This window comes from Pteropus vampyrus, unplaced genomic scaffold, assembly GCF_000151845.1.
Source record: "Pteropus vampyrus isolate Shadow unplaced genomic scaffold, Pvam_2.0 Scaffold199, whole genome shotgun sequence".
Lineage (NCBI taxonomy): Eukaryota > Metazoa > Chordata > Mammalia > Chiroptera > Pteropodidae > Pteropus > Pteropus vampyrus.
In genome coordinates, this window is record NW_011888980.1 from 938,624 (window position 1) to 960,856 (window position 22,233).

Genomic DNA, 22,233 nt, shown 5'->3' on the forward strand with positions numbered 1-22,233 from the left:
AAAGAAAAGAAAAAAATGTACTGCTGCAGCAGCTGAAAGGGGCTTAGATCGCCCAGTCCACTGTGCTGCACAGGACTTACCACCACTTTTACAATAAAGAAATCATGATGCCTTTACTCAAAGTCAATTAACTACTCAGGTACCAAAAAAGCAAGTGGAGCCCAGGCCATCTAACTTCCCAGCTGACTATCTTTTTAACACATAATGAAGTGTACGTACATATTTTAACTGGACAAACTTAAAAAGTTAATAAAGGATAATCTAAAGTGTGATAAAATCTGGGGTAAATCAAGTCCAATAGTCTTTTAAAAGACATGGTTAAAGAAAGTAAATTGATGACATTTTTTTCTTTCTACAAAAGAGGCAAGACAAACCAAGTGTAAAAGCTAGAGATTTATTGTTATTTTGTGATTAATAAACTGTCGAATTGGTTATGACACTATCCCACACTGTATACCACCATTTGCCAGTACAAAAGTTTTTAAACCAGACTGAGGCATAAGGCAGAGAGAGCAAAGACACATGAATATTATCCTTAACAACTTCCTCTAGCCATGCCTCCACCATGACCTTGTACATGTTTTCCTCCAGGGGAAAGTGTCAGAACAATGGACGAGCTGGTGGGCAACTTTACCTCTTGACCTTTTTAAATAAGCAAGCAACTTACAGTAGAAATGGAATTCAACTTGTATTACCCTTGATTTTATTGGTCTGAACTCACTGTAGTTTACTTTAACATGTTAATTTCCTGTAACCGTATATGACAGACTATAATGACCTAAGAGAATACTGAACCAGAGTCAGCCAAATATATTACTGACCCCAAAGTTAATTTTAATTGGTCCTAAAGGAATGTACCACCCCAACAATTTGAGAATTAGGCAAAGGAACTTCTCTGGGGAGGAAAGAAAAAGGCTGCAAAACAGCCAAATGTACTCAACATTGTTAACACGGCTCTTTGTTTTTCACCCCTGGATAACTTCTTTACTACACTATATGCACAGAAATCCTAACAGAATCTTGGTTGCCAGTATTATTCAGGCTGGCCCAATCCAGGATAGATCCCCGCCCCCTCCCCCAAGTTTCCCTTCTCTGAGGCTCTGAAAAGCACAATATTTAACTATTTCTTAATAAAACTACCAAAACACTTCAGAAACAAGTAGCTCACAAATCATTTTAAATTCATGTATTGCCTGTGCATGAGAAATCTGACTAACCCAAAAGATAGTTTTATTTTTATATGGCAATTAAAAATAACTGAAACATCAAGACACTTTCTGTGAAAGCAACATTTCAATTACAAACTGTAATGCCTGTTAAACTACCTATGGGAGAAGCTGAAAAAGTCCTAGGCAAATGCACTTTTGGGTTATACTACAGTGCTCCTTCAGTCTGCACAAAGATTAAGGTAACTTACAGTCAATCTGAATGTTGAGACAATGTTACATTATGTTGTCTGTACAATTAAATGTCCTTAAAGAGATAACCAGAATCAGCTTTTCTACTATATTTTCAACAAACCTGACTAAGTGGCACTTTTGCTGAGAGATGTTTATCAAAGATGCTGTAAGATTCTACACAATTAGGAAATACTCAATTTTAAAGTGTTTCCTTATCTTTACTTTTTTGGTTACAAGTGTTTTGCTCAGATAATCTACTGCAGTATGTTTCTAGAAATGCAGTTCCAAATGTGCATACAATATTGTATACAAATAAAGCAAAATTGTCAGTAGTATAAATCTTACAGCATTGTTTGCAAAATACATGCCAAAGTCACAATAAGCAATATTGTATACCACAAATTATAGAGCGCAAATGATTTGCTTCTTTTAATGCTTTTATTCTACATAAATTACTACCATAGGCTAATGTTTAAAAAGCAAATAAATTGGACAGATGCAGGACAAAAATCTGTTCACCCAACTATAAAAGGTGATGTTTTTTTAAAAATTACAATAAATGCAGAAGTGTTTGATGCATGCAATAGCCTTAAATGAAAAAGCATTGATTCCCATTGTTCCACCAAAAAAAAAAAAAAAAGGAAAAAAAAAAGAGAGAAACCCACACATCTTACTGCACTCCACCTTAAAATGCATCATATTGGGTTTGTTTATAACAGCACAGAATTCCAAAAGTCAAAATGAAATAAAGCAGGTATTTTAAAGATTTAAGAGCCGTTATCAAAAATAAATTACATTTTTTTCAAGATACAGAAATGCTGCTATGATGGCTGGGAGCCCAGTAACCTTTCAATAGCTGCATTGATATCACCTCCTGTTGCTATTAGTGCTTGCAAGTTTGCTTCACGGTTCAAAAACCCCATAGCACTGAGTTGTTCCAGTTGTTGCTGGAATCTGATTTCTGGATTCTGTAGCTGTTAAAGAAAAAAAAATTAACCAAACTCTGAGCTACGAATGCACTAGACTGTAGCTTGAAACATTTTCAACATATTTAAAAGTCCATTACCACTTTATTTTGTTGTTTTAAGTCATCTAATTTATACCTAAACAATCGTGTCAGAGATCATATGCTTAAAAAAATAGCTTTAATAAAACTCAACCATTATTTTACATAAATTTAAGAATCTAATGAACATGGAGAACTATATATACAAATATTTTAGAATTAGATAATTTATTTTGTACCTATTGACCAACTGGTAATTATAAAAGCCAGTGTCCTTGTGTATAAAATTTAATAAGGCTTAGAATGTGGACTCAATTTCTGCATTGGCCAAAGTCTTCAGAAAAAGAGTTCCAGCTTCAGGCCCATAAACTATTTCTGACAATTCAGCTGCATCAAATCTTTTTCTCAGAAATGAGGTAAGAAAAAATACATATGTGATCAATCAATCCTGGCCAATCTGATAATGGGGAAGCCTGTTGATAGTTCAACTTATATAACTAACAACTCTGTCCAATATCTAAAATCTCTTTTTCTGTCCATGAATATTTACTGAGCCAAAAGATATGCTAGGTATCAGGGATACAAATACTTGTATAAGATAAAACCCCACCCTGTTTATTATATACACTGTAAAATTAGAAAAGCATGTTCTACTTTGCCATTCAGAGGTTTGGAGGCAACCTTCTATAATAGGTTTGAAGTGACAATCATCTTTGTATAATGGCAGACTCTTACTAAAGCCAGTAAATGTTTCCAGATGTAAGAACATTATGAGCCCACATTTTTTAGCCGTACTTGTGAGGTGTATATATGTAACACAATTTAACCCACAGAGGTAGTAGTGGGTCGGTGGGGTGGGATGAGGTAGTTAGGATTTTTTTAAGCCAAAATACAAAGAATAGATACAAGAAAGTTGTTCAGAAGGTTATTTAGGATAGCCACACTTCTTATTCCTCCCTGACAAACTTCTATGAAATTAACACATTTCAAATAATTTTCATAAGAACTCCAAAAAGAATCCATTTTTAACAGCAACTTCTAAAATATAAGGCAGTCTACAGCCATGCCACCCTGAACAAGCCCGATCCTGTCTGATCTCGGAAGTTAAGCAGGGTTGGGCCTGGTTAGCACTTGGATGGGAGACCAGCTAGGAAGACCAGGTGCTGTAGGCATAAAAAACAAAAAATAAAAAGGGATCAAAGGGATTGTAAACTGACAAAGTCCTTGCAATCTGTGAGGTCAACCAAGGTTGCTTCGACTAAAAAATAATAATTAATAAAAAAAATATAAGGCAAAGTTTGAGCATTTGTTTCCTACAACCAAAATGTTTCCTTTAGTGTCAAATATGTAGCAAAATTAACAATTCTTATAATGCCTGTTTTAGAATCAATATCTTTAAGACTGTGCTTTCCATCAGTCTAAACCCTAAAGAACTGTCACTTTTTCCTTTTTTTATTTTTGGAAATTTCTAACATTAAAGAATAAAAAATGTGAACAGAAAAGTATCACTACCTGAGGATTCACTCCAGCAAGAGCCTGTAGCATTTGTTGGATAAACTGCTGGTGTCCAGGTTCAGTGGTTCCTGCTGTGGGACTTGGGTTTTCACTAGGGGCAGAGCTAGAGCCATTGGTTCCTGAAGAGCCTCCAGTACTTCCTAACGCTCCCAGGCCAGGAGTAAACCTAAGGAAAGCACAAATTGGTAATAAACCTAACTTCTTAAATCAGTTACATTTTAACATATTAGCTAAGTTATACTTTTTAAAAATGAGAGTGTTTTTAACTTTGAAAGCCCTGTCTTAAAAACAATTATCAGCAAAGAAAAAAAGGCAAAATGATACTAAGTCTGAAATTCTCCAAGAGAGTAACCCTCATGTACTTTCATAGTCTTCCCCAAATAAGCCTACCCTGGGATGAGGCCGGGGGCTTCCGTTGCTAATGTCTGTAAACCCTGCTGTATCTGCAACAAGGCTTGCATTGCTCTAGGGTTTGACATTGCTGATAAGGTATCAGGGTTCTGCATCTAAGGAAGAAAGAAAACTGGTGGTTAATTACAATCAGTGAAGGTAAAATTTAAATGTTTTCTTTGCGATGTTTTTAGAGAAAATCTAAAACCTTACTGCTAGACACTGGCAATCCTTAATTTTTTTTTTCCAAAATAAAAACAAACACCTCCTCTTTGACAGCAAACCTAGTGTGCAAATTGTTACCTGACCTCTCAAATCCATCATGAAAGCCATTTTTCATAATGAAAAACAATCAGGAGCTCCTCTGGAAGCCACAACTATTCTTTCTCCAATAGAAGGTGAAAGTATTATTTCTAAGAGACAACGCCAAATGCACAATTTACATAAAATGGTAATAAGGGGAAAGCCACATATTCCTCCTGACCAAGTGTTATATCTGTTGCTGGTGTAACTATTTTACCAACTATACTTTAAAACAATAGTTCCAAATTTGAAGTTAATACATGTGTTCTGAGTTCAGCTTCACTACTTTCAAATATATACCACGTGACTGACCAAAAGATAGGCTTACATTACAATAGATCAAGGACACTAATGAACCTTGAATAATGGTTTACAGGCCTGACCATCATTTACAAAATATTTAAAAGCCCTAGAAATACCAGTTTCAAAACACCAAGACTGACTTCTCTTTTATATTTTTATATAATAAAATACCATAGCAACCTCAAGTACTGTTTAATAATAAAACCTTCCCTATATGACAACACTGACAATTTTAATCTTGCTAATTCCAAGTTTGAGGAAATGAGATCTATCCCTTGAAAAACAGGCATTCTATTAAATTTGTAGGAATTAAAACATTACAAAGACACCAAAAACCTGTAAAATCAGCTAGGGTAGCTCTCTCCTATTACTCGAGATTAGTTAAACCATAATGTGTAACATGACACAATGAAGCACTTCAAAGTTAGTAAAGTGAAAGGAAATGGTTTATGGTATTAACAAAGCATTCAAAATCCTAAATCCTCAAAAGCAAAAACAAAATGGTCCTATCCTCAGAATTTACGTTTAAGAAATACAAGCAAAAGAGCAGCAGTGAAATGGGGATCAGTTAAGATCAAGCTGAATTCTCTGCAAATTGACAGCATTATCAGACGCTATTTTATGTTTTGCTATCCGTCAGAGAAGAGAAAGGAAAATGTTTATCATCAAACTTTTTCACGCAAATCATTACCGAAGATAGCTAGCATCTTTTCTTACTCACTTGTTGGAGGAAAGTTGGGAGCTGTTGTCTCATTTGTTCTTGAAGCTGAGGATTTCCAGCAAATAGGGGATTATTCAGCATCATCTATGGGGCAAGTGTTCAAACAATTTTAACTGGAAATATCTGAAAGAAGTAATGTACCTTGTTTAATAGTCTATCTTCCCCCCCAAGTGCCTAACCTGGCACTTAAAAGAGAGGAAGGTAGAACATGAATAAAAAAGGGAAAATACTGTGTCCACAAGAAGGATCTCCAGGAAAAAACAAAAACAAGGCATCTTCTCTCTCAATGAGAATGGTGATTATGATAATGACATGCAATATCCTAAAAAATAAAAGCAATCATTTTCTTAGGCTTTTCCTTGAACAAAGGTGAATATCTGCCCTTGAAAAGAAAAATGGAAGTAACTGGCATTCATGAGGATACATCCTCTGCTACACTGACAGAATAAACATAAGCATCAATACATAAAACTACACACAGCTTGCTTAGACAACTCGACAAACAAGTGGCAAGCAGAGAAAATCCAGATCTGGAACCACTATATCTACCTGCCTACTACAAAACAGCTAATATTAGGTCCAGAAAAATAACACCACAGAACAGTAACCACCTAGCCAGAGAAATGGAGCTGCTAAGTGAAAATCAGCCCAGGACTAGCACCAACAGATTTCTGGGGGAAATAGTACCTTAAGACCTGAAACATGTAAATCCATTTGAGAACACCAAGATTAGCCTCTGGATTTCACCTCACTATCACCAGAAATGAGAAAAGTGACATGCCCCCTAACCTTCAAATAGATGTTAAAATTAAAAAGTCAGGGTCAATATTAACATCAAGCTAGATAACTGAAAATGAAATTACAATACACAATCAGCAGAACCAGAAACTAGTAAATTCTCACAGCTTTGAAAGAGACAAATTTTTATCAGTCTCCACCACCCCCTACCCAATGAAGAGTCAACTAACAATGATTTACTGATAGCCTATTTACTGGCCCAAAGTTGGGGAGGGAGGAAGAATGATCTTTGCCCTCAAGTAGTTAACCATATTTGAGAGTAATTATATATAACTGCTGGAGGCAGAGAGAATTCCTCTCTCCTTCCTTTAGTTTATTACTGTTACAAAGTGGACTATTTAATTTTTTTTAAGTGTCTACAGCAGGAAGAAGTCAGACAATGTTTTATGGATACACAGTATTTATTTCAAAGTTATCAATAAGTTCACAGTAAATGAAGTAATACATACTTGAAATCAACAAACCTGCTTCTTTAATAGTTCCAAATACTTTTTATTATGAGCATATTAATGAAGTTATCACATTTATCTTCCAGAATTCATGTTATTTGAAAAAGCGTGTCACCTTAATCTTATTCATTCTTTCTCAATCATACATTTGATTAGGACATCTCTCCTAACTTACCTGTTTATATAACAAGTTTTTAAATTTGGACTTTTTTAAATATCTAAAAATCAAAATCAGAACAGAGAACTACAAACTTTATAACCAGAGTACATTGTAAACATATCTAAACTGTCTATAATAAAAGACATTCATATCTAGCCTTCATTGTCAACATTTTGCTTCAGAGTAAAAATATAATAAAAGAAAGTGCTCAAGTCACTTTATAGATGGAGAACTGTTAGTAAAAATGGCTGGGCATGTGCTTGTTAAAATCAAAATTTTAAAGCATGATGCACATTCGATGCTAATTATTACTTAGTCAAATACACATTTAAAAACATACAAATAGGATCATTTTATATACATATGTTCCACATCTATTTTAAAGTGCTATAATCACAGTAAAGTGTGGCATTTGATACTAAGAACTCAGTGTAATAATTTTCATATGAATAAAATAATTTTTCATAAAATGTACCTACAATATATAAAAGAATATTTAAAAATTCACCTAAAAACTTGTTCTCTATTTCCAAGTTCACAAATTTTTAAGAGGGCAGAAGTTATTGCTAAGGATTATAGCTCAAAGATAAAATAAAAACCATTTATTTGACATAATGAAGTGATTATCTTTAAAAGCTTTTAAAGTTTTGGTAATAGAAATAAACTATAAAGAAATCTATTTCAAATTCCTAACACTCTACAGAAACCATTTTTAATAAACAGCAAATATAAACTACAAGTGATCAAGGCTTATTTTACATTTTCCAAAGTTTTTCAAGTACAATTGTTCTTACACCTAGGGGTACATCAGAATCACCTACGGAACTTGGGGTGTGGGGGAATCCAATGCAGTTATAGTGAAATCTCTCAGGATCGAGCCAAGAATTTTTTTTTCATTTTAAAGCACCCAAAAATGATGCTAAATGTTCAGCTAGAGTTGAGATCCACTAATTTTATTAGTTATGGTCTCTTTAGTAACAAGTTAGAAAATGAATAAAGGACCAGTATACTAATGGGGTGGGGGGTGGTGGTATATTTATAACATTAAGAATAAGAACAATGTTCCCACAAATTTCCCTCTGCCTTTAAATAAACAATTTCAGACTATTTTAAAACTGCCATTTTGAACATGACTATTACTCAGAATCTGTGTGACCTAATAAATAAAAGTATTTCAAATCTATTAACATTGTTCTTAATCACTTTCAAAGTTTATAATTCACTGAAGAATATAGCCTCAAAAGGGAAAGCAATCCAAAACTTTTGTATTCGTCTTTTAAACCAACATATGTAGATACAAAGTAAACCTGCATTTCTTTCTAGCCACTGAGTAGTAGAGATAAAGCTGCAAAGAAATGAACTGTCCAAAAATTGGAGATGCACTTTACCTACTTTTCTAGTGTGTTAAGGTAGCACACAACATAAATATGCCACAATCACAATTATCTAATTAGGCTATTTCAATTTATACTGCACAGTCCTTCCCAATACAATTACAAACTCACCTGTGCAGCAAGGTCAGGGTTCTGGCTTAGTGACTGCATCATGCTTCTCATGTAGGGGGCAGACAACATGTTTTGCATAAGTTGTGGATTTTCAGTTATTTGTTGCAACAAGCTCTGCATTCCTGGTGTGTTGAACATACTAGCTGAAAGTTTGTTTAAAAAAAAACAAAACATTGTATCATGGAAAATATATGTAAACAAAAGTTAAAGTTTTAAAACACAATATATACTGTCTATAATTTTAGCAACTGCAGATGAGTACACATATTACTTATCAACTGAATAAAAAAATTTAAAACTAAAATGTCCAAAACTACATATCCAACATATGACATTAAAGGAATGCTTATGGATTTTAAACATTCTGGTTCCACTCACAGTAAAATCAAAACCAATAGAGAAAAGTTAAGTTTTATAGTCAATTTAAGACAAAAACAAGATCTGGTCAAAATTACTATTGAAAAATCCCAGAAAGTGAAAAAGTCTGAGCCAGCTTTTCCTCCAAGATCACTTAATAAGAATCATATTCAGCACTCAAAATGCTCACACTTAAGGACGCCTTCTTGCCAACGACAATAAATACAGACCTCCAACCCACTGTCACTGAGAAATGGCTCTCACTGAGCAAAATGGCAGAACACTTAACTTTTCAGAGACCAGACAGAGTAGTAACTAAGAGCAGTGTCTGGAGCCAGAGTACCTGGGTTCAAATCTAATCTATGTAACTTTAGACAAGTTATTTGGCTTCTTCATACTTCGGTTTCTCCATTGGTAAATTAGTAAACAGTACACACTTCATAGGGTAGTAGAGACAAATTAGTTAATATGTAAAATGCTTATTACTACTACTCTCCAGTTTTTCCTGTTTGTTTTTGTGGGGTTTTTTTGTGAGAGTTACAGATAATTTTATGTGAATTCAACTGTCCTTGAAAATGAATTACTCTGTTCTTCATATACCCAGATTTTCACTTGCCGAACAGATATACTCAAACTAAAACATATGCTTAAACTCATGTGTACTTAACTTATTAGCTTTTTCATTTCCCTTATGCTTATCCCATCCAATATTAGTTTTATTAGGCACAAAACATTTGACTTTCCACTTATCTTTCTAGTTTATTATAATCGTTTTTTAATAATTTTTGTTTTTCCTATTTTTCTCATGTTGTTTCAATTAAGTTTTTATCCACAGCCTAGAGTCCAAGAATATTCTAAGACTGAAGCTGACAAATATAGCCTGCAGGGCAAATACAGCCCATGACCTATTTCTGTGCGGCCCACAGCTAAAAATGATTTTTATATTTTCAAATGGTTAAAAAAATATTTTGTGAAATGCAAAAACTATATGAAATTCAAACTTCGGTATCTATAATAATGTTTTATAAAACAGTCATGTTCATGCATTTATTGTCCATGGCTACTTCTGCACCACAAAAGCAGAGTTCAATGGTCTCCAAAGAGGCTTATATGAACCTATCGTATTGCTCCATACTGATGCTCAGTGTACCACAAATCAGTGACTCAGTTATACCTGACACCACAATCACTGTAGCATGTTTTTTTTTTATTTCTTTTTTATTATTGGTGCATACCAATCACACGTCCGAAAAAGAAAATGGAAGAATTAGACTACGAATGTCATACTTTTAAGGCATGATGGAGTACAAATTATCTTGTCAAATGAGATGGCAAAACATTGTAGCTATTGTGCAATGACACTAAATAAACAATATACTTCAACATTGCTAGATTAAGCACCCATTATAGTATTCCCAACTTGCAAGAAAGTCAGAAAAATATAAAATTTATTTATTTTTAATTTACTTTTTAATTGAAGACATGATTTTATTTTAATTTAATTTTTCCCCTGTCTGCCTCCCATGCAATATCCCATCACAGCCAAATTTCTTCACAAAAATTAAATATGAAAAGACTGGAAGAAGCACAGTTAAGTTTCCAAATGGCTTGTTAGCCATGCAAGGAAAGCAGTATACTAATGATTAATTAGCAGGAGTTTATTAAATTTTGACTGTAGCAGCCAAATAAATGTGTCCAGAGAAAGTAAACTTGTTTAAAACTAGCCTTTTAGGGAGAACAGTTTCTCAAGAGTTAAGGACACCGGGCTTAACTGCAATATTCAATTAAAGACAATGCAAATTATTCTGAGTAGTATTCCTTGGTTCTCCATGAGCTGACAGATGTTACTGATATAACGTGTGTGTATCCAATTTCAAAGAGTTAAGTTAAAAATCATACTAGTGCACAAACATGCTAACAATTTCAGGCCAACAGTAAGTTCGGTTTTGCTATTTCTTGTTTTCCTTTGATGGTAACTCAGAGTATCAAGCTCTTAAATAAAAATCTGAGTAAAATGTTGTAAAACAGATTTGTTAAACAAAAGTTGTTATTGTAGAAAATCATGGTATAGGAGAAAAAAACAATTCGCCTATCTGATGAAATCACTGCTCTTATCAGCTCTAAGAACTTTAAAATGAATAAAGCGTCTCCCTCAAAAGATTGTCAATAACAATCAAATAAGCAGTAAGCAAAATACAGATTTTTTTTCCCTTGATTTAAAAATGGTACTACTGAACATACAATATAAATATATATGCCTTACTGTTAAAATGTACAACTGAAACTTAACAGATTTTGTTAACCAATGTCACTAAATAAATAATAAATGGTGCTACTTCAGATGTTAACTAAATTTACTGTGGCAATTATTTTATAATACATACAGATATTGAATCATTTATGTTGAACACCTGAAACTAATGTTATATTAATTATACCTCAATTTTAAAGAATGGTTTACTTCAATTTTTATAAAACCTATATTATATCCAGATACTTCATGGTATCCGCTGTATTCCACAAAAGAATATACACCACTGTGACCACCAATTACTCTCTCTGATTTCTCTCAGTAATGAATTTTTCATCTAGTATCTCTAAATTCTTCATCTAGTATCTCATGTCTGTACTTTCCCTACCAAGTATCATTTAAAATATACCCAGTCCCTTTCAATTTGGGATGGAAGTAGCCCCATGCTTTCGTTTCTTCTCATTTATATGCTAAGAAGGACTACAATCATCACTCTGGCTACCAATTTTAGACCTAATCTTACCATGTAAATATCTGAATAGATGAAAAAAAGGATATCATTTATTCAGTCTACAAGAAAATAATTTAAAGTAAATTCCTAGCTTGTTCACACAGCAGACTCTCCAGCAGCTTTATACGAACACAGATCTGGAAGATTCTGATCCAGGAGGTCTAAAGTTAAATGGATTTTTAACAAACCTGGCATGTACTCTGATGCAGCTTATTGAGCCTGGTCTCAGGGCTGAAGTTTGAGAATCTACTGATTTGGAATACAAAAGCAGACGAAAGCCAGGAAATACGTGCTCTCATAATAAGCACACAGGTAACTGTGTTCCCTCTGCACTTCAGTTTTCCTAAGGTAGAAATGAGATGACCAAACTCTTACTTCCCCAAACTATCTTATGAAAATGTTAAAACACAAAACTGCCTCTGGAAATCTTCAATAACTCTTTCTACTATAATGCATACAACCAATTAATACTAATCACTATATATTTAAAGCTTTCTTAAAAAAAAAAAAACCTTGCAACATGAAAAAGTACTTCATAAAAGCTACCTGTCACACACACACAAAAGCACAAAGATTAACAGCGTAAAAAATGGTTTCGTTATTCAAATAAGTGAGTTATATAAACATACCTCCTACTCCAGGCCCCAAACTTGGTGCAGTAGAACTCTGCCCAGCAGTGCCACTGGCTGCACCACCACCAGTGCCCCCTACAGCATTGGTGGTACCGCTGGAAGATGATGAACTCTGGGAAGCCTGTGGAGCCCACGGATTGGGTAATGGGTCTCTATTTTCTGTACGGGAAGGCTGACTACCTTCACCCGAGGATGTATTGCTCACTAAGGAAGCAAATGGATTACCACCAAACTGTAATAAAAGACACAAAAATCATAAAATAAGCTTTTAAGTAACAGATATGAAACTTTCTTTAATGAAAATCTCATTCTGTATATATAAGTAGCCCTCAAACACACACATATTTGTGTTAAAACAGGAGCTATCCCTTAGCCTGAGTTTTGGAGCCAAAGCTATCACCTGTTCTTGTGCAGCACTCAGCATCGGTTCCTGAATATCCGTGTACATGCGCCGTAAAGCATTGTATCCCCCTGGGATGCTTTCCAGGTTGCTCAGGGCACGGTCCTGGTTTCTCATCATTTCCTGCATCATTGCTGGATTCCTGGCAAGTTCCAATGTCTAGGGGAAAGATTTCATTAAAAAAAATAATAAGGGGGCCATTAAAAAAAGGGGGGCACTGAAATACACATAAATTGCTTAGGCAATTTAACTTCCACAGTTAATTTTATAAAGTCCTCTAATTCTATGAATTATCAGTCTTCAATATTTAAATCAAAAAATTATTTTAAATAATTGCTATTGGATTTCATTTCAAAAAGCACGCTAACATTTAAATAATAACAATAAAGCAGCACTTTTTTATAAGTGAATGCCAATCTCCTAAACGGGGCTGTTTCTTAAATCTGCAAAATAACTGTTTAAAAGATCTTTAAAATACAGCAGAAAATTCAAAGTTCAAATAGTCCAAATTAGTACTTTGTTGAGTCTTCCTGAACAAAAATTAGGATTTCCTTTTTCAGCATAGCCATACATATAGACAAGCTCTTTTGGAATAAAAAAAATTGAATAATAAAGTATATAATTTTTTAGCTAAATAAACTGGAGGAACATTCCACATACTTGTCTCATAATATCTGGATTATTCAGCATATGACTAATTTCTGGATTTCTCTGTATCAACTGCTGCATTTGTGGATTGGCCATAATTAACTGTCTCATCAGGTCAGGATTTGAAAGCATGCTCTGGACAAAAGGATTCTCCATGATCTGGACCATCATTTCAGGATTGGACATAAGTTGCCGCTGCATTTGGCTTTGTAGTTCAGAGAAGTTGGTAGTATTCAAACCCAAGCTACTCAGACCTGCAAGTCCTCCAAGGCCACCTAAGAGAATACAGGGAAAAAGACACATAAATGAAAGTCAAAAATTTTATCATTAACATGTATGTGCTAAAATGTGAAGATGCAAAAATATTAAGTGAATCAATAGTCCATTATAGAAAACTGTTTTAAAGCAAAAGTAGAATTCCTATTACTTATATAAATACATGTATAATTTCTATAATTTAAATTAGCCAAAAATTAGCCAATATTCACTCTAATATTTAGGTTTAAGTAATAAAACCACCAAATATATATTTATTATGTGTGGTATAATACAAAAATATATAGCCATGTGCCACATTACTGATGTTTTGTATATGGACCACATATACGATGTTGGTCCCCTAAGATTATAATGAAGCTGAAAAATTCATATCACCACCAATCTTCAAGAAGGAGAAGAGAAGGGACTAGAATTGAGCTCTATAAAATCTCTTGAGCAATGAGATTTAGAGAGCTTCTGTGTCGATGAACACATCTAGATGCTATGAGGGCGACATGCCCAGAGAGGGCATGGAAGCTCTGCACTCACCCCACCCGTATATCTTGCTCTATGCTTCTCTTTCATTTGACTAATTCTGTTTTATAATAAACTAGTAAACATAAGTGTATTCCTGAGTTTTGTGAGCCATTCTAGCAAATTATCAAACCTGGGGAGGGTGTCGTGGAAACCCCCAATTTATAGCCTACTAGTCAGAAGCAGAGGCAGCCTGCGACTTGGACTGTTATCTGAAGTAGGGGGCAGTCTTGGGGACCGAGCTCTTTAAATTATGGGATCTGACACTAACTCCAGGTAGGTAGTATCAGAACTGAACTACTGGACACCCAAGTAGTGCTGAAAAATTAGTTGGTACCAGAGATATACCCCAGAATATGCCTGCTAAAGGAAGAAAGAAATGAAAATATGCACTGGCTTATACTTCTAATAATGTCTTTGCAGAAGGCTAGTTTTAGTTTAGCTATCCACCTATAAACTCTGCTTAAAGCAGAGCTGCTACCAATCAAGGAGAGAAAAAGCCAGGACATTACAATGGAATGAAATCATGGAGAAACTTCAAAGATCCAAGAGGATGATTAAGTGTTTATCATAAAACACTTACTTCGTAAAATTACATAACCAACCCAATGCACTTTTTATATATGACAGGGACATGTTGAGAATAAGGTGACAAGACACAAGAACTACACCCTCCCTCAGAACTCAACCCAGTAGAAAGACAAGAAAAACAAATGCAGAATAAGTACTTCAACAGATAGTCACAGGATATTATGGTAATAGAGTAGTACCTAAGTGGGATGAATGGCCGCTTTCCCTAAAGATGATATTTAATGAGTCTGGAGAATAAGCTGGCAAGGAGAAGTGCGGAATGTGGGAGATGATTTAATACTAGGCACAACAAACATATAAAAAGTATAGAGATAAATGTAAGTATAGATGTATTCTTGAAACTGTAAAAAATTAAATATGACTGGAATAAAAAACAGTGCTCACTAACATTCCATGTTTAGCCTTAAATTTCTTTTGCATTCGGATAGGCCCATGTGACTAGTTATGACCAAAAGACTTCAAGAAATGATAGGTGTCACTTCTGGCCAAAGCACAGAAGGTCCAGCTTGAGACTTTTCCGTGTCTCTTGCCATGTTCCAAGCAATGCAGCTACAAGACAGCAGAATTCTGTTAGCTTGTGTCTTTGAGGACTATGTAGACAGGGGCCTGTGAAAAGGATGTAGCATGAAGGAAAGCTTTAGGGCAAGAAATTAAGCTTTGTGGTAATAAGCCACTGAGTTTGAGTTTATCCATTAACACAAGATAGCCTATCCTGACTAATAATGTAGCTGCTGAGATGTGGTAAGAAATGAGGAGGGAGAGGTAGACAAGGGCTAAAATCACAGTCTTAAAAGATTTTAAGCAGAACAGTCACTCAAGATGTTCTTATTCTAATAGCAGTGTGGAAATGACCCAGACAGTACAGATTTAAAAAGCTGAGGACCTGCATCAAGGAAGTAGGAATAATTACACGGGGTGGGAGAGAGAAATTTGATGAGCAAGAGTTAGTGGTTTGAGGGGCAAGCTGATGAGTATTTGCTTTCTGAAGAGACACATACAGCACTTAGAAAACATCAGGAAATATTAAAGAGAGCTGAAAACAAGGCATGGCATTCAGAAGTGACATGGGTTGAGGTACAGATTTGAGAGCCACTAAGATACGCAATAGGGATAAGATCACTCACAAAAAATAAATAGAGAGTAAAAGAGAAGAAAAGACAATGCAGAACTCTGGGGAACAATACCAACATAAGTAACAGAAAGAAAAGAGACCTATAAATGAGACAGGAAAAAAAGGGTCAGAAAATAAACCAGAAAAAAAAAAAAAAAAAAACAGTAACAAGAGTTAAAGGAAGAAAATTTGAAGGAGAGACTGGTACATATTAAGAGAAATTAATTCAAAATCTAAAAAGTGTCTGCTAAATTTGGCAAACTTAGAGGTCAAATTAGGGAATTTTCAGTGACATGATGGAACAAAAATTAGGGCAGAGCAAACTCAGTGAAAGGGAAATACAGAGAATGCCTTTTCCAGGTAGCTGAAAAGGGAAGCAAAAGAAAGATTCTGTGGCTTTTACACATGGGATAGACCTTAACATGAGAAAAGGCAGCAAAATGATAACATGAATATGTAGAGTAAATGGAGTAACTGATAGGAAGGGGTGGGAATGAGACTAGAAATTAAGGGATTAGGGAGCTGTATGACCACAGACAAATTAACTAAAAAGCCTCTAGGTTTTAATTTCTTTGCCTATAAAATGAGGAAGTGAGGAGATTTATAGCTCAGCAATATCTTACTTGGATCTGAACACTACACAATTTCATCCTAATCTCTTTAGATTGTTCATGTTAATAATTTTGCCATCTAAAACTCATCTTCCTAAACCAAGAGACACATATAATCTAAGATCATTTCAGAAAAAGCAGCAAACATTTTTTACAAAGCAAATGTGAGTTCACGCCATGTCTATTATGTGCCATACTTGGCACAAATCTAAATTACTAAAGCTTTTTCTAAAAGTGATAAAAAGTATGATCCTTGATATGCGAAATTCTACGTATAAAAAAGTGTCATTTCAAGGTACTATACTTGTCAACTTAAGAACTGAAAGAAGCATTAAGCCATGTATCTACCTAGTTCAACCTTTTTTAGCATCATCAAAGTACTATTTTCCCCTACAAAACCTTCCACAGAACCTCAGTATATAAAACTAATATAAGAAAAAAGTGGTTTTGCCTGGTGCAGGAAATCCCTCACCACTGGACTTGCTCCCGGGCCCCATCCCTTTTTGTGTGTGCAGAACAATTAGAGAATCACTAATGTAGTCCAATCCCTTCATTTTACAAGTGAGAAAATTATATTCAGGGTCTTAGCTTATGATCAACAATTAGCCATCTTCCTTAGATTCAATTATGTGGTGGTTAAATTAAACACATACACACTTTCTTTCACTATTAAAAAGAAATGTCATTCTGACCATTTAACAAATGTTTATATAAGCTAACCAAGCACATCTGTATTCCCAACAACTTCATTAATACCTACAACAATTACAGAAGTAAGCTATAAAAGTTTCTGTTGTTAAAATGACTTAATGTTTAACTCTGTCGTTTTATCAAAACTACACAAAGGAGGAGGAAATTTTTCTTCAATCCCTATAAAAATAACTAAAGACACTTACCTAAGCCAAAAGGGTTGCTAGTGGCAGAACCAGATGTGGAGTTACTATTAGGAGCTGAAGATGCGGTAACATTGCTTCCACTGGTATTTGTTTGCTGGGCTGAATGATCCTGAGGCCTATGGGAATAATTAAATCATGGTGTAAACAGTGGAATTATTTTTAAAAGGACCTCTGAAATTCTGATACCCAGAAATAAAGTATAAGTTTTCAGACCAACTCAAATTATCACAAATACCTTGACATAACTAAGTATTAGGAACACAAATATAAAAAAATATAGTAAAATCTTACAAAAAACAAACTATACTTCAACTGCCCCACCTCATGTATAATGTACATAAATATTTTATTTAATCATACAGATTATGTGAGAGAGTGCAGTCACTCACAGAGGGGAATCAATGACCCATCACACCCAAAACCTTAACTATATAAAGCAACTTTTTATCTACCGCCTTCTAAGTTCTTAAGGGTTGGAGGCAGTTTTACTCAGACTCTTGAAATTATTAAAAGTAAAAAATAAAAAGAGAGTTCACCAAAAGAAGGCTGAGAAATCAATACAAGTAATTACTGGTTATTACTTAATACTAAGCAAAAACTTTTATTAGAAACCTCTCCTACCTGATACCAGTTAAGAGTTCTGAATCTCACTCACTTCTTCTTTCACTGACTCTAAGACGCAAATTTTTTTCATTTTAACGTATCTAAAATCAGGATCTGTCTTACAACTGTTGACAACCAGGCATCAACTGTAGTCTATATAACATCAACTGAGTAACTCAGTGTTTACCATATGAAGTGTATCCAGAAAGACTACACTATTAATTGGTACTAAAATGAAGTTATTGTGTATATAAAAAAAGAAATAGGAATCGAGGAATGAATTTTATATCTGTGAAGCAAATATCTGCTGTTGGGGAAAATCAGCATAAAAATTTGCAGAAAGAGTACCATTCAATGGCTTGAGAAAATACTACAGCGCTCTTTTAAGAAATGCTGCACCACCAATTGTATTAAGAGTACAGTTTTACCCCATATGGAAAAATACAGACATGGATAACTAAGTCAAAAGTTGATTCGAAAGACACAGACTCAAAGTGAAAGTGGCAGGAAGACCTTAACCAATTTATTTCATTTATTTTATTGTATGTCTGCACAAAAGTGATATACCACCTTATCCAAAAAAGTCTAAAGGAATTCTTTCACTAAGTATAAAAATAAAAATTTTAAGTGAAAAGAAAATATGTCTACTTAATTGGCAGTTGTTTATTCTTAATAATATACAAAATAAAAGTGCCTTTTAAAAACTGGTGGTGTCTTAAATTTATTAAAATATGGTTACAGATTTGTAACCAGATTTGTAATGCCAAAGAGATGAGTTACTCCTGACCTTTTACCAAAAATCTCCCTAAAACAAAAGGCATACCTAAAAACATATTAACTTGCTTGTTCTGTAATTCAAAAAATTTAGATATAACAATACTGATGAACCTTCTAAAATAGGAATGTGTAACCATTAGTATTACTGAATTACATTGGCATTTTAAAAATATTTGTTACAACAGCAACAAATGATTTTTAATCCATTTAAATATGACAGAGAAAGCCTTTAAAAGCAAAAATTTTTATTTTTAAAGAGAAATATAATCACTTACTCGTGGTTTAAAGCTATACATCTTCTAAAAACATACCTGTTTTGCGTTTTGATGACAAGGTGAACAGTAAGTCCATCATGAATTCCATGCTGACTCAAAGTATCTTGATCTTTTAAAATTTTTCCAGCAAATATCAACACAAGTTGGTCGGTATGTGATTTGAAGCGTTTAGAGATTTCTTCCTTGAACTAAATTAGATAAAAATAAAATACATATGTATTACAGTAGTTTGCATAGCACCATCTAATTTCTAAAATAAATACCTCAAAGAAGCTATAGATATTGCAACAATTCAAATGATACAAAGATGCATCTTTTCTGTATCTTGATCTTAGTGGGAAGTATAACCACTTCATCTTCAACAGCAAAGTTTTTATTACAGTTGCACATATCCTACATTCAATCTTCTGCTAAGGCCTAACAATTCATTTCTTTGCATCAATGGTACTAAATGTAGTTCAAGGCACATCTAGCTCCTACCAAGTTTACAATAACCAAATCTCAAATTTCTATCTCCAGTCCTGTTCCTTTCTAGTTGAATGTGTGTATATATGTATGCACACACATACATACACATTAGCCAATATACAGCATACAGCTGAATATACAGCATCAGCTGAATATATATTCTTGGCCTATTATATTGATTTTCTTCCTCACCTCTTTCATTCAACATTTATCAGCAAGCAGGATTAGCAAGATGCAAAAACATGAAGCAAAAATCTTTCCCTGAAGGAGAACAAGCCAATGAAAGAGTCAATCAGTAAACCACAAAGGGTAGTTTGAGAAAGTTTTCCAGTGAAAACTAAATATAGATTAGGAAGTAGCCAGGGAAACCTGAAGAAAAGCATAAGAGAATAACATGCAAAACCAAACAAGACAAAAGAACATCATACTATAAAGAAAAGCTTACTTACTCTATGCTAAGTGTTTCAGTGTTTCAAGTGTTTCTCAAACCTTTATCAAAAATCAGACCTGTATGCTTAGGCTTTACTCCCACTGTCCAAATCAGGAAACCTCAGGGTGGGCCAAGGAATCTACATTAATAGACTACTTTAGGGCATCAGTCTAAATTCAGAAAAGAATCACATCTTAAACCATTTTATGTATGCCTTACAGAAGTGGGTGTCACAGTAAGTAGAAAGACATATTAAATGATATCTAAGATTTTATAAAATCTGTGGGAGTGGGGAAGGGGAGATATAGAGGAACATAAAACAAGATAGGCCACATGTCAATCATTGTTGAAAATGAGAGGGGTACGAAAGTTCATTATGCTTTACCTTTGTGTATGAATGAAGTTTTCCGTAATCAAGTTACAACACTCAATGTAAGCAACTGTTTTGTTAAAATAATCATAAAGATAATGCAAAATTATACTGCAGTAAATATCTTGAAGCTTTTCCAACTCAACTTTTCCTCCTTTATCTGAAATTATGATAGATAAACCCTTTTATCTAAGATAAGCAACATCCAAGTAACTAAATAAATCTTCAAAGAACACCATTTGCATAACATTCCATATAGACAAACACACCAATCATAATTTAACCATTCTATTATCTGACATCTCATTTCTCCCTTTGGTAGCTATTAGAAATATTAGTAATATAATGAGCAGAACACATGGTTTTGTAAAAATTAAATGAGAATGTACATAAAATGCAAGCATCAGGCACACAAATGGTGGTCAATAAATAGTAGCTACTACTATGCCAACTCTCTTAATCCTCAATAACACAAAAAAGATGGTTTTTAATCCTATTTCTGACACTGAAACAGAGGTTCAATATGTCCCTTTTCTCTCATAGTGACACAACTAAAACTGCTGGTAGGATTCAAACCTAGGTCTGATCTACCCAAACTGACTACCGTCTATTCCATGTGTAAAATGAGAGTAATCTAGATTTGTGTTTCTTAACTTTAAACTAAAAAATCCTTTCCAGAATCCTTGATATCCCTCATATGTCATATAACATATAACACTCATCATAATGTCTTCAATGTTCATCCATGTTGTAGTATCAATATACATCATTCCTTCTTATGGCTAAATATTCCATTGTGTGGATATACACAACATTGTTTATGCATTCATCCATTGACGGGCAGACATCTGGGTTGTTTCCATCTTTGGGCTACTGTGAATAATACTGCTATAAACAATCCTGTACAAGTTTTTATGTGGATGTATGTTTTCATTTCTCTTAGGTATATATGCAGATATAGAACTACTGGATCATATGTTAATTCTTGGTTTAACCAGTTCAAGAACCACCAGTGTTATTCTAAGTGGCTGTACCATTGTACAGTGCCACCAGCAGCATATTAAGGGTTCCAATTTCTCCATATCCTCACCAATACTTGTCATCATCTGACATTATTGTCATTCTAGTGAGTGTGAAGTGGTTTTGATTTACAGTCCCCCAACAGTTAATGATGTTGAGCATCTTTTCATGTGCTTATTTGTATTTCTTCTTTGGGGAACTATTTGTTCAGATCTTTTCCCCATTTTTCATTTGGATTATTTATCTTCATTATTGAGTTGTAAAAATTCCTTATATAATGTTCTTGATACAAGTCTATTACAGACATGATTTGCAAAAAGAAATGTTTTAAGGCTAAACTCAGACAACAGGACAAATTGAGACCTTTTAGTCTCAACGGGAACAAAACTTTGAAACTGGACATGAGATGGACACATGGTCAATCAATTTAGCAGACCCAAGAGAACTGAATCCTAAACTGGCAATGCAGAAAGCTAAAAGCTAATTCAATCCCCAGAATCTGCAGAATTCCCATAAGACTCAATACTGGTAAGGGGATACGAAGTGTCTAAGAAGGATCATTTGAAAGTCTAAAAAGGAAACACAACCTCACTGGACACTAAACAACCAAGTGATCTTCTACAAACCCAACAAAAGACTACGGGCCTTTTTTTCCTCTGAAAAGGGAACAGAGGATCTTACTAAAGAACATACCAAGTACACTGAAAGAAGGCGAAAATACTAAAAACAGAAAATTAAATAAACACAAACCTACTAGATGCTGAGCCTTTCCCCTGCTTCACACCATACCAATCAAACAGAATTCTGGCAGCTGGGCTTTCAACATCTAGGCAGAAGATTATAATATACAGTGTCCCAAAAGAATATAACCAGCCTAAAAGAAAAAGATACGGGATGTTTAAGAGCTTTCCCCAATTAGTCACCCTAGAGCAGAGGTTCT

The 22,233-nt window shown here is 34.2% G+C and overlaps 1 protein-coding gene and 1 non-coding gene across 3 annotated transcripts in view; one reads left to right on the top strand and one right to left on the bottom strand.

Moving 5' to 3' along the window:
- Nucleotides 1-378: 378 nt before the first annotated feature.
- The window catches only part of UBQLN1 (ubiquilin 1), a 34,907-nt gene continuing 13,052 nt past the window's right edge, over nucleotides 379-22,233 (bottom strand). Inside the window, exons 2-11 of one of the 2 annotated variants that reach the window (XM_011372043.1) lie at nucleotides 19,042-19,193; nucleotides 17,351-17,466; nucleotides 13,362-13,624; nucleotides 12,702-12,860; nucleotides 12,299-12,533; nucleotides 8,551-8,693; nucleotides 5,639-5,722; nucleotides 4,312-4,427; nucleotides 3,919-4,087; nucleotides 379-2,374 (exon numbers count right to left, since the gene is read on the bottom strand). In XM_011372043.1, the coding sequence (XP_011370345.1) occupies nucleotides 2,222-2,374; nucleotides 3,919-4,087; nucleotides 4,312-4,427; nucleotides 5,639-5,722; nucleotides 8,551-8,693; nucleotides 12,299-12,533; nucleotides 12,702-12,860; nucleotides 13,362-13,624; nucleotides 17,351-17,466; nucleotides 19,042-19,193 (1,590 nt within the window). In that variant the 3' untranslated portion in view covers nucleotides 379-2,221. The remainder of the gene's footprint in view (nucleotides 2,375-3,918; nucleotides 4,088-4,311; nucleotides 4,428-5,638; nucleotides 5,723-8,550; nucleotides 8,694-12,298; nucleotides 12,534-12,701; nucleotides 12,861-13,361; nucleotides 13,625-17,350; nucleotides 17,467-19,041; nucleotides 19,194-22,233) is intronic. The other variant, XM_011372045.2, reaches the window with a different exon arrangement.
- LOC111746721 lies at nucleotides 3,460-3,578 on the top strand. Its single transcript, XR_002783246.1, has one exon. It is a non-coding gene; the product is annotated as a 5S ribosomal RNA (ribosomal RNA).